This window comes from Gymnoscopelus microlampas, assembly GCF_963454915.1.
Source record: "Gymnoscopelus microlampas genome assembly, chromosome: 4".
In the NCBI taxonomy this organism is placed as follows: Eukaryota; Metazoa; Chordata; class Actinopteri; order Myctophiformes; family Myctophidae; genus Gymnoscopelus; species Gymnoscopelus microlampas.
In genome coordinates this window covers 41,781,519-41,794,530 of record NC_139941.1, presented here as the reverse complement: position 1 = coordinate 41,794,530, position 13,012 = coordinate 41,781,519, and the positions used below count along the sequence as shown (strand labels likewise).

At 41.6% G+C, this 13,012-nt stretch overlaps 2 protein-coding genes across 2 annotated transcripts; both read left to right on the top strand.

Moving 5' to 3' along the window:
* Nucleotides 1-226: 226 nt before the first annotated feature.
* cox6a1 (cytochrome c oxidase subunit 6A1) lies at nt 227-3,823 on the top strand. The gene is made up of 3 exons (XM_084054318.1): nt 227-345; nt 2,664-2,806; nt 3,502-3,823. Exons 1-3 carry the CDS (start codon nt 243-245, stop codon nt 3,592-3,594), a joined length of 339 nt encoding a protein of 112 aa, XP_083910444.1. The 5' UTR covers nt 227-242; the 3' UTR covers nt 3,595-3,823.
* Nucleotides 3,824-8,274: 4,451 nt separating this feature from the next.
* Nucleotides 8,275-11,906, top strand: LOC311044331 (tubulin alpha chain-like; the record flags this gene model as incomplete). Its single annotated transcript, XM_084055828.1, has 3 exons — nt 8,275-8,503; nt 10,429-10,577; nt 10,669-11,906. 3 exons carry the CDS (start codon nt 8,275-8,277, stop codon nt 11,644-11,646), a joined length of 1,356 nt encoding a protein of 451 aa, XP_083911954.1. The 3' UTR covers nt 11,647-11,906.
* Nucleotides 11,907-13,012: the final 1,106 nt, after the last annotated feature.

Sequence of the window (13,012 nt, the reverse complement as noted above, 5' to 3'; positions counted from 1 at the left end):
TAACTTGTGTTGTGCTATGACGAAATAGACCCATAAAATGTAACAACGTATGCATTCCGTAATGCAATTCCAATGGTGAAAGCTGTGTTGTTTCACCCGGCGAAGGAATGGCGGATTCGGCCACGCACCGAAATACCCGTATATGTGTCTTCATAGACCTTAGAGCTGATTTCTCTCGCAGTATCTGGCAAGTGGCAACACTGACCAGTTTCTCCTTCCGCTTAGCCTCATATCAAACGAAGATGGCCGCTTTCGGAAGACTTTCTCAAGCTCTGCTGAGGTCTACACAGACCCAGACACGGCGTCAGCTCTCTGCTTCTGCAGGACATGGCGAGCACGACTCAAGTGAGTGTACATATATATTTGGATATTAAGTCGTCGGCTATGGTACATTTGACGTGACATATATAGTCCTGACAAGTGACCTTGCATGCTGAGTGAGCTAGCATTATATAAGCTAGGTGGCTAACAGCCAGAGGACAGGCAGGGTGGATTGTTCTTACCAACAGAGCTGTGACATTCAGGTTAGGGAAATAACTCACTCCCAGAATGTAATTTAGTAGTACGTGACGTCCTGTTTGTTTGGGGGCATTTTAGTAACGTTAGTTAGGCTAAATGTGACTTCGTTGCCAAGTCGAAACATCATGGACTGTCTGACAAATTAGACTTGTATCACTTTAAAGCTGTCGAAATATATTCAGTATTTGCCTTTACATCTGCACCAAGACGTTTGTATTAGCTAGTCATCATTTGTTGGCATTAAATTTAGACTCATGAAACATGATCTGATGACCTTCTAGCAGCAGTTTTGCCGACATGCATGTTCTGGCTGTCCTTAATTTCTACCACCTATACAACTTCCAATTAAAAGCTGGTCAAAGGCATATTACACATTTTGTAAAGTCCTACGAGTCCTACGAGTCACCCGAACGGCCAAGGCTCCCTTTAAGTTGACAAGTCCATCAATGCAGGTTTTTGTATTTTATATTTTATTTACCTCTCCAAAGTGAAGGTTAATTCACAGTGCAGGTCCGGGCTAAAATAGGTCAATATGAAACACGGGCCAAAACAAAGCTCCAAATAATGGAACTGAATAAACACTAGACAGCAAAAGAAACTAAACAAATTAGGAACCAGGGTAAGTTTTCTACAAAGGCCCTTGTAGTTCTCCCCTGGATGTGGCTAGCCTCAAGCCAAACTGAACCATTTCTTACACATGTAGCATGCCTTTTAAGCAGGTGAGGCAAACCATCACATGATTACTAATTGGTAACTATATCAACTCAAACAAGGCCAACTTAGGCCCATGAGATGTTTTACACAATTAAGTCATAATGAAGTATTTGAAACATGTTCATTACAGTGTTTCCCAGGTGCCAATTCATTCACAGATCATGAACTAAAGCCAAAACCTAATACCAACATAAACACACACCCCTCCTCCTCTACAGTGCTTGGCTCATTCCAATCAACAGGATTGCCAGCACTGCAATGGAGAGACGGGTGACCCCACTAACAATTCAACTTCCCCACACAGTGTCAATCAAACATTTAAAAACCCTTTCAGTCATTGAGTGTTAGAATGTCTTCAGATATAGGGTGCGTTCAGATATATAGCACTGAACGCACTGGCCAATACAAACTAACTAATACGTGTGTGCTCCCGGTGCACATTTCCGAATGCACCCATATACATACTGTATAAGGAAACCTGCAACACCACACTACTTAAACACCCTTCCCAGCCGGCTTGCTGGTGAATGCATTGGGAAGCAACTGAGTCTGTGCCGTGTGTGTGTGTGCAGGCAAAGTACCTCATTAATGTCTATAGGGCACTGGTTGGCCCATGACAGTGGTCACTTTCCCTGGGCATGTTTGTTGGTGTAGTTACTGTAGTATAAGGGTTTAGAGTCAGACGTGCCATTTAAAGGCACCCTGGGTGATCTTAAAGAGAAATACGCTCTGCACACTGGTAGAATAAGCTCTGTCATATTTTGGGATCTAATCACGGAGGCAATTCTGCCTGGTGACCCGAGACAGGTACCATATCCACGTCATCCTTGTCGGCCAGAAACCTTGCATCTCCATGATTCAACCCCCCCTAAATTAATGCTCGGCCTAATATGTTGTATGACAGTGTCACGCTAGAGTATCAAAAATAGCCGATCTACAAGTCGCACTCGCATCGTGACACGTTCTGACATTGTAGATTCCATTTCCTTAAAAGTAACTGTTTTGGACATACAAGGTTTTCACCCGACAGTGACAATGGTGTAGTATCAATGTTAAATTCATATGTGATGTAGTATGCATGTTAAACTTATACTGAGGAATGTGTCTCATGACAAGTCAGACAAAGTTCAAGAAGAATATGGAGCACATGAAATGGCTGTATTGATCAGCATCAGACCATTGCTTAAAAGTAGAGCTGCTACACAGAGCAATCAAGAGCATGTGCAAAGTAATTTAGTAATTTTCCAGAAAGGTGGTCTTAATACATTTTAGGATGTAACTGATACAAATCATTCTAAAACTATCAAATTGAACAGTCGACTGAAAAACGAAAGACTAAAACCATAACTGGAGAATTAACTAATAGAAGAAGTCGAGCCATTAATCTAACAATTGTTTTTTTTCCCCTCCTCTATCCCTCTCTCTTCCAGCAAGGGTATGGAAGATACTGACCTTTGTGGTTGCTCTGCCTGGCGTGGCAGTTTGCATGTTGAACATGTACCTGAAAGAGCAGCAGCATAGCCACGAACAGCCCGAGTTCGTACCTTACTCCCACCTTCGCATCCGCAACAAGGTTTCATCAAACTTTTATCATTCTAACACTGACTGATATGACTATGGCTCAAATAGTATTGCAGTTTCAAATATCTGCCTTTTAAAAAATTATTCAATCTGGAATATATTGTATTTCACTGTCTAAACTTTGTGCAAGAATTTTACATTTTAATAGTTTTTTTGACTTTTGATAGTGATAATGACTTTTGAATAACCTGTCACAATTACTACATAATCGCAATTATTTGATATAATCGCAATTATTTCGCATAATCGTCATAATACAAGTTGAGAAATGGCAGATCTACAAGCTCACAACGAGATTATCGTTGTGAGCTTGTAGATCGGCTGTTGCTAGTATTTTGTAACAAATTTTGAGTGTTAAATATTAAATATGTTGTATTTTGTCCATAATATATATATTTTTTTGATTATTGCTATCGGTGTATTTACGTTTTTTGTCACATCTGCCCCTTGCATTTTTTGTTTACAAACCTCTAAAAGCAATTATTTGTTTGACTATTAATCGTCAAGCGAACTTTCATGACCGTGACCGCCCTAGTAGAAGGATGACACTGGTTCAAGTACTATACTATTATTATACAGTATACTATATAAGGTCTATATTTCAATTATGGAATGAACCTTGAAGTGAGACTGTGTTACAGACCGAATTGCCATCATTTCAACAACATTCTTGTTTGTCTTTTGCAGCGTTTTCCGTGGGGAGATGGTGTCAAAAGCCTTTTCCACAACCCACATTTGAATGCCCTTCCTGATGGCTATGAGGGTCATGATGACGAGTAAAGAACTCTTCCTCCACACCCTGTCACAGGGACCACTTTCCTCTTATCTTCAGTCCTGGACCACACTCCCTCCAATTCAGTTTACTCTTATCATTTCCATTATGTTTACCTCCGTGCTGTAGACACAATCAAAGCACCCAAACTGTTACATTACCGTACTCTGGACCAGATTACAAATTGTCTACTTAAACGTATGTGACATAAATAAAACATAACTATTATTACCTCTATTATTACCTTGTGTGTTGCTGAATATGCCAATATTGTGTCCCACCACTGGTCCCAGACACACAGTATTGTCATCATGGTCCTTGACATGAACCATGTCATTCATATTCACCAAATCCCTTGGTAGAGACATAAATCTAGATGGTTATATTTATGAAGGTTAAGATATGGATGTTCCGGCCAGACGGTTGGCATAACCGTCTGGGCATCTAAACTGGAGATCGACCTGGTTCGACTCCTATCCCGACGACCTTTGCTGCGTGTCACCCACCCCCATCTCTCTCCCCATTTCCTGTCGGCCTACTGTCCTGTCGAAAAAGGCATAAAAGCCCCCAAAAAAATGAATAAAAAAAAGAAAGATATGTATGTTCCACATCCAGGGATATAACTTGGATAAGAATATCAGCTAAACTAAAGAAACATGCAGAATTTATTTTTACTTCGTTTTAATTTCAGTAGAGAGTAGAGACAAATTAAGAGCATGCACAAATTAAGAGCACAAATGCTGTTATAGTCCCCAGATTCTTCGGGAAATATCGTAGAAGAGCCAGTGTAAATGGAATCTACTAAGTATAAGGCATTGGGCATTTATGCAATAATAAAAGTATTGATGTCACGAGCATGGTCGACTGAAAAGGACAAGTCAATAGATGGTGGAGAGAGATGTTTTCCTTTTGCGGCAGTCGTGTAGTTATTCAGACATGGAAAGAGAACAGATTGTCGATATAGGTATTAACCACTTAAACCCAGTCTAGACTGTACTTGGACTGCTTTTTTCCGTCTACACCAAATCTCCTTGCCAAAAATAGTTGATCTACAAGCTAATGAAGTGTCGCATTGTGACATGTGAGCTTGTAGATCAGCTGTTTTTGGCTAATGTTCCCCCCAGGATAGATGGATGCTGGGGTTCAAGTGGTTAAAGGTGCAGCAATAGCGCTATTCTGATTGATTCAGTTATAGGGGTCTCCCTGTCCCTCCGGCTCTTTAGTAAATGTAAAATCTATTTTCAGGTCAGGATACCAACTTTATCCAATCAGGAGAGAGAACTCCTAAAGAATATAGGATAAACAAGTAAAATTGGAAGTCATGACACCGAAGTGAACTGACACAATTGGAACTGGAACACTATAACATTAAAGCTAATAAATGGGTACTCTATGCTTATAGGTTGAAATGAGCAACCCACCTGAAAACGTATTTTCTGTTCATTAAAATGTGGAGACAGACCCCTGTTTCTGAACACTTCTGACGTTTTATCATTGCAATATTGCAGTGATTTCCTTCAGAATTTAGAGCTTTACTTAATATATTATTTGTACGTGAGTTAAGGTTAAAGTACTGCAGTACTTGCTTTAAAAAAAAAAGTAAGTATTCAAAAGTGTTTTGTTGTTTGTTTTTTACTTAAAGGAATATTTCACTATCAAACATGTTTGGGGTCATTTTAGACAATTTAAATGTAGCTTGATTCATTATTTTAGATATATTTTTATCAGGCATCAAACTTCAAACTCTTTGAACCATGATAGATTAATGGAAATTCGAAAACTTGGTTCTGGTGACTGCATGTTTTTTTTTCTTTTCAAGATCTTTTTTTATTAGTTTTTAGTACAAGGCCCAGGGGCAAGCATACTGCACATAGAAATCTTTTTATATCGTATCACAAAAAGACAAACAAAATGTACATATACTACATACCCCCCCCCCCCCCTTTTTTTTTTTACTAATTTCTTTATTTATTTGTATTTCTTTTGGAAAATGAAAATACATTAATTAGACGAATGAAAAAAGGAATTGAAATAACACGGCCCCTCGCGTATTAGAAGGACAACATCAGTCACCAGAACCAAGGATGGGTATTTTCGATGAATCTATCATGATTAAAATGGAAATTTAAGTTACAATGGGTTTGTATAGGAAGGGGCGTGTCTGATAAAACATTTGAAAGTGAAATATCCCTTACAAAGTACATTTTCTTTTTAATATCAATGCATTGCTGTATTAAAATCTTGACATTTACTCCAAAAATGTCAAAACATCTAAATAATTGTGAAGATAGCGCTAGCAGATTAGTACAAGCTCACATGTGCATCGCGCGCGCGCGCGAACACACACACACACACACACACACACACACACACACCCCGTTTCCGTATCCGCTCACAGACCAGAACAGTCTATCCAGAACCAATCAGTGCAGACGTTTGGAATCAAACTCGAACGCGCGATAAATAGACGATCTACAAGCTCACAACACCACGCGACATGACGCGTTGTCAACGTGTAGATCGGCTATTTTCGATGCGCGACACCGCCACAACCAAGTATAAATGACGTCTAGACTGTGGAGGAAGTTATCATACAGCCGGTGGTGACTGAACAGCACGACGTGGGTTTCAGCATCGACAGCAGACAAAATGGTGAGTAAATCAAGGTATTTCTTTCTGGAAATGTGTCATTTTGGGATGAATTGTTTGAAACCAAAACACTTTGATTTGGTCACAAGTTGACAGCGACTGACATCAAGTTTGTTGTATATGGGTCACCATAGGGTGCTTTTGTAGTGCGTTTTACTTTCCACCCCACCCATTGTTGCTGAGTGAGCCAGTCACGTCTTTTTATTATTAACGTCTTTTGGCTTGTTTTTCTGCTAAGTTACTTGTAAATATTGGTGGTTGCGGTTTTTTTGCGGGGGGGGGCTTGTTTTTTAAGTGTACTTATTTGGTCTTGCTTCCCAAAAAAAGCAAGTCCAAAAAGCCACCCCCGACCCCCATCTGAAAATGTTTTGTGCCAGCGTGCCCCGTACCAGTTTTGTTGTTTTTAAAAAATCTTCCAAACATTCCATATTTGATTTTTTTGAAAATGTCAGCTCTACAAGCTCACAACGCGTTCTATCGGCTATTTTGAAATAGCCGATACAAAATAATAATAATATAATGGCCGATGAAATATACACTAAAGTGCTCATGTGGCCTACCGGTAGTCGCTGGTTTTGGGAGTCTCTTTCTAAACCTTGGTCGCTCATTACACTCAAAATCTGGCGATGGGTGAGGTCACAGTATGATGCAGCTAGGTTTTCGGTGTGCATCTTGTCCGCACTTGATTTAACACTCATTATTAATGTCATAGTAGCTACATCTGCTGCGTCAGTGCTCTGTTTTTGTAGCCTGCCATGTTTCTACCCTTCTGTAGTGTTTAAGTTGAACTGGGAAACAAACGGCACAGCTTAATATGTATGTTATCCTGTGGCATATTTTCAGCAACACACAAATCATCCTGTGGGCTGTGGCTAAATACTACAGAAGGTGAAAACATGGCCTTGATTGCAAGACTGTCATATGACAGTCTTGGCTGATTTTCAAAATAGTGTTTGCACTTAATCCTTTTGTTAGTCCGAACAGCTACCTAAACGTTCAGATTTCAAATATAAAGCACTTACCTCATGACCACGGATGTTACAATTAAGTACGACCCCCCCCCATAAGTACCCGTGTATTCCCCCTTGTTAAATACATTTTAATCCGGTCGTTGGCCATTTTCTCATAGAGATATAATGTATCAGAGTGCAATACACCTCCCAACCAATAGGGTCGCGTAGTTGAAAGCATAGGGAGAAAATGGCCACCGATCGGATTAAAATGCTTTTTATTGAACAATACGGAATATACGGGTGCTTCTGAGGGCCGTACATGATTGTAATATCCGTGGCCATAGGTTAAGTACTTTATATTTGAAATATGAACGTTATGTAAATGTATGGACCAAAAGGGAGACAGTGCAAACACTATCATCCAAGGCTAAGGGGCAACACTGCTCTTGTAATGGGTGTGGTTTAGGTGTGCGAATGTGCAAGCATAAAGATGGTAGTCAGTAGACTACTTTTCACAGCAGCCATATTGACCTAAATTGTAGGGTGATGTTATTAATTAGGCTCACTGTAAAGGTTATGTTACATAATGGAACAAAGAGATGCCCTGTTTATGTCGATATGGTTGCCAGTATTTTCAATGCCTGAATGTCACATTGTCATTTGCACACCTAACACACCCATGATTTAGCTACAGCTTTGCTTACATCAATCTGTAGGTATGCCTTATGTAACCTGCCACATTTTTACCCTTCTGTAGTTTTGAACCAGACATTCCTGACAGATTAAATGCAAGGGGAGTTTTGAGACTAATGCTTACACTCTCTTCACCATCGGGCTATGTAGCTTGATGGCTACCGGCTCTTCATCTGCTACTGTAATGAAGTGATAAATGAGCTACAGCAGCCTGGTTCAGGCTGCAAAGTGCTTGTCGTCTGACATGGAGGATAGGACTTTGTAAAGACTCCACCATAGAAGATTAGACTGAAATAATCATAAATCACAAAGTTTCCAGTAGCCATTTTCCAACTTCTCTCTAACAATCCATTTAGAGTTCTCATTTCTTTATGCTGCTTTTCACTTCTTCCTATGCAGCGCGAGTGTATCTCTATGCATGTGGGCCAAGCCGGAGTCCAGATGGGCAATGCCTGCTGGGAGTTGTACTGTCTGGAGCATGGCATACAGCCTGACGGACGAATGCCCACTGATAAGACTGTTGGTGTAGCAGACGACGCCTTCAACACCTTCTTCAGTGAGACTGGAGGGGGAAAGCACGTCCCCAGGGCCATCTTTGTCGACCTGGAACCCACTGTCATTGGTCAGTAGCCCCAATGAATTGTTAGGGTTCACATAGTTCATAATATTTTGAAATTAGAAAAACTGTTTTCCATTCCTCTAAATAAAAGGGTTGGAATCTATTTTTGTTATCAAAAACCTGTCCAACATTACATGAAATATTTAACATAATGAACTTAGTTTTGCAGCGTAATGAATGCTGCACGTCGTGTGACATAAAGAACCGACCACAACGTGCTTCAGCATAATGCATTGTAAGCTTGTAGATCTGTTTTGTCACGTGAATCTCTCACTCGAGAATGACTCAAGTAACACAACAAATAGTGATGGGAATTATCGTTCTTTATTACACGGCTTGGTTGAATGCTCGATTCTGATTGGTCAGTCATCGGTCATTATTTCTCGATAATGACCGATGATAATGACCGGTGAGACCGACGAGGAAACTGTGTAATCAGAGACTCAGAACACCTGCTCATATCAACCTGAGCTGCTTGATTTTATGCTTTATCCAACATTGACAGCCATGTAAACAAACAACCAATGTCATTTACAACTAAACGTTGCTCTCAAGAATGTTTTTGAAAACATTTGAAGTGAGTAATGGACGATGCAATAACCGAAAAGTCATTCTATTTGATCCACTGCACTTCCTTGTTTATCGTGGCACAACAACGGGGGAATACCAAAACGCTCGCCCCAAAACATAGTCGCCCCGGGGCGGTATTACAGGCAAATCGGCAGTAAATAGAATGGGGGGGGCGAGTGTGTTTTGGGGCGAGTTTTTTTCCATTTCGTCATTTGTTTTTGCGAGGCGAACTTGTCCGCCCAGCCCAATACTTATGGAATACTTTCATTGCCGTAAGCAAGGAAATACTTCGTTTTGTTGTTACTTTTGGGTAAATGTATTTATGTATTTATTAAGTAGCCGTGTAATAAGCGGGATAATGCATGGGGAGGTAGTCATTATTGAAATTTAAAGCCCTTCAGGGCGATTAACCACCGCCGAGGTGGTTAATCGCCCTGAAGGGCTTTAAATTTCAATAATGACTACCTCCCCATGCATTATCCCTTGCTTACAGTGTACTGAATCATTCTGTACAGATCACTAAAAAGATTTGTTCGTCCAGTACTATTTCCTGCGTTAGTCACTGAAGTGGCAGGTCATTCCCTCACGCTGAATCAGGAACAGTATTGACCGAAACCACCTCAAATGTTCAGTAATTTACTGAACAAATCGTTCAGTAATTTACTGAACGATTTGAGGTGGTCTCGATCAGTACAGGTTCCATCGTTTGCATAAAGTTGTATGCCATAATGAGTCTTGTACTCTAGTGCGCTATGCCCTAGAATAGGTGGTTTAGCAAAAATATCTACCGTCTACTGCATGTTTAGATTCCAAGATATGCCATCCTATAGAGGTAAGAAGGAGGCACTTGGGAACTCTGAAACTCACTGACCTTTTATTTAGGTGCAGAGTACAAAAGGGGACGATTTGATGTGAATTAAATCTTCATCAGGTCCTGATGCAAATTATTTGCTCCAGTGCCTCCTTTTTACCTGTTGACCACTGTCCTGCTCCTGTGATGACCGGCTGCCCAAACTTACCGGGGCGCTGCGTGGTGAATTACATTATTTGTGCTACACTGCCTGTCTTTTGCGACACACTGGAGTAAGGGGGTCAATATTGTGCTGAATGATTGCTATATGGGCATGAAAATCGGGTTAAATATGTTGGAAAAGTTTTGGAAATTCATCGGTAGAACTGTGTGTGGAAAGTGTTTACCACTTGCAGGTAGCTACTTGACACCAAAATTCGATTTGTATAATTCGTTATAGTTTTTTTTTTTTTTTTTTTGACGCAAAATGGCAAACAAGCAATGTTTTTCTACTTTGAAAAAACAAAGTAATGATTCTCGACTGTTTCCTGAAACCGTCCATTCACAGATGAGGTGCGTCATGGAACATACCGACAGCTGTTTCACCCTGAGCAGATGATCACAGGAAAGGAGGATGCTGCTAACAACTATGCCCGTGGGCACTACACCATTGGCAAGGAGATCATTGACCTGGTCCTGGACAGAACTCGCAAGCTGGTGAGAGCTCTGACGTGGTTGTTCTTGGCTAACTGCTTAGCTTGTGTAGCTAGCTTCAGTTTTGACATGCTTCTCTTTTTTTTCTTTTCAGGCTGACCAGTGCACTGGCCTCCAGGGGTTTCTTATCTTTCATAGCTTCGGCGGTGGCACTGGCTCTGGCTTCACTTCCCTATTAATGGAGAGACTCTCTGTTGATTATGGGAAGAAATCCAAACTTGAGTTTGCAGTCTACCCAGCTCCCCAGATCTCTACTGCTGTAGTGGAACCCTACAACTCTATCCTCACCACCCACACCACCCTGGAGCACTCCGACTGTGCCTTCATGGTGGACAATGAGGCCATCTACGACATCTGCCGCAAGAACCTGGACATTGAGAGGCCAAGTTACACCAACCTCAACAGGCTAATTGGCCAGATTGTGTCTTCGATTACTGCCTCTCTTCGCTTTGACGGAGCCCTGAATGTAGACCTGACGGAGTTCCAGACCAACTTGGTGCCGTACCCTCGTATCCACTTCCCCCTAGCCACTTACGCACCAGTCATTTCTGCCGAGAAGGCCTATCATGAGCAGCTGTCAGTTGCAGACATCACCAACGCCTGTTTTGAGCCAGCCAGTCAGTTGGTGAAGTGTGATCCTCGTCATGGTAAATACATGGCATGTTGTCTGCTGTACCGTGGAGACGTGGTGCCCAAAGACGTCAACTCTGCCATCGCGACAATCAAGACCAGACGCAGCATCCAGTTTGTGGACTGGTGCCCCACAGGCTTCAAGGTGGGCATAAACTACCAGCCTCCCACAGTCGTTCCTGGTGGAGACCTGGCCAAGGTGCAGAGGGCTGTCTGCATGCTGAGCAACACCACAGCCATAGCTGAGGCCTGGGCTCGTCTTGACCATAAGTTTGACCTGATGTATGCTAAGAGGGCCTTCGTCCACTGGTACGTTGGTGAGGGCATGGAGGAGGGCGAGTTCTCTGAGGCCAGAGAGGATATGGCCGCTCTGGAGAAGGATTACGAAGAGGTGGGAGCTGACAGTGTCGGAGACGAGGAGGATGAAGGAGAAGAGTACTAAAAGTTATTGAAATAACCTGTTCATTTTTCTTAACCATGAAATCACTAAGTCGCTTAATTAGAATTGTTTGTCAAAGGTCAAGTTGTATTGAACTTTCAAACGAAAACCATTTGGCTTCTGTCTGTACGTACAGTTGATGATGGGAAAATAAATGGTGACATAGTGACCATTTGCATAGATTTGACTTGAAGCTGTAACTGATATTCTGCAGTCTATGTAAAATAATCCCAGTAAGTGGCATTAAAGCTTCACTCTTACAATATACGTATGTGACTCATTTGTTTTCTCCATGCTAAATCTATAACTGGTAGGAGCAGGGAGGTTTGACCGTAAGATAATAAATATGAAATAGATGCGTACCTTGCCTCTGAATGACAGAAAGCTCACACTTTATTCCTACAGTTGCATACCTGTGAGCAATTTTGTTTACAGTACCCAAATGGTGTCTGAATAACAGGAAGGTGGCACTGAAATACTTGGTGAGGGTTAGTTGAACTGTGGTCCGTCATGAGGTGTTGGTCAGTGAGATGCCTCGTTTGGCTGAGGCGCGGCATGATTTAATTAAGTGGTTTATTGTCGGTCTCAGTTGAGCAATAAGTCTCTCGCCCTTACAAGGCGCTACATCAGCTCATGTACTTGCCCTATATTAGTTCATCCAAGTCATGCTACTGATGTGCTGAGTTGCCTAATGCATATCAAACTGGGGGTACTAGAAATGTAAAAGGTTGAGAATCACTGTCATCGATTGGCCAGGAACGATGCAAGTTGGCAATGCATGCCCCACCCGGTTATGCAATGCCCGTTGTACAGTGCCTCGCTGTACCATAAGTACTGTACCTGGTGCTATGCCCGTTACCACAGTACTAACAACGTCAGATATTACAATCAAGGGGTTATTTATAAACAAGCACCGACCTACTCAGGAACGATGTAAGTTGAGAATGCCTGCCACACCCGTTTATGCAATACCCTTGTACTTTGTTATGTTACACACACAATATGGAGATACAGCTCTCCCTAATTAGAGTTCTAATGGAGTCTTAATTGCACGGTATCACTTATGTTGGTGTCGTGGCACAAAAGTGTCGCAAATCTGTGAAGCCAATGGGCAATAGGTTTTAAAGATCATTGGTTTGCCAGAGCAAGACCAAAATGGTTAAGTTGGCAGGGGTAATATGACACCTGTCACAAGTTGCGGACATGGATATTAGTAGTCTCTAGAGACGGGCTTTAGACCGGATCACACCATCCAGTTTCCTCAGTGTAGAAAGCCTGGTGATGCACGGTTAATCAAATTGTCTCTTATTAACGCTGCACTTTGTAACCTCTTCTACCCCGGATTTGAACCTGCTTTCCTGCCGAAGTG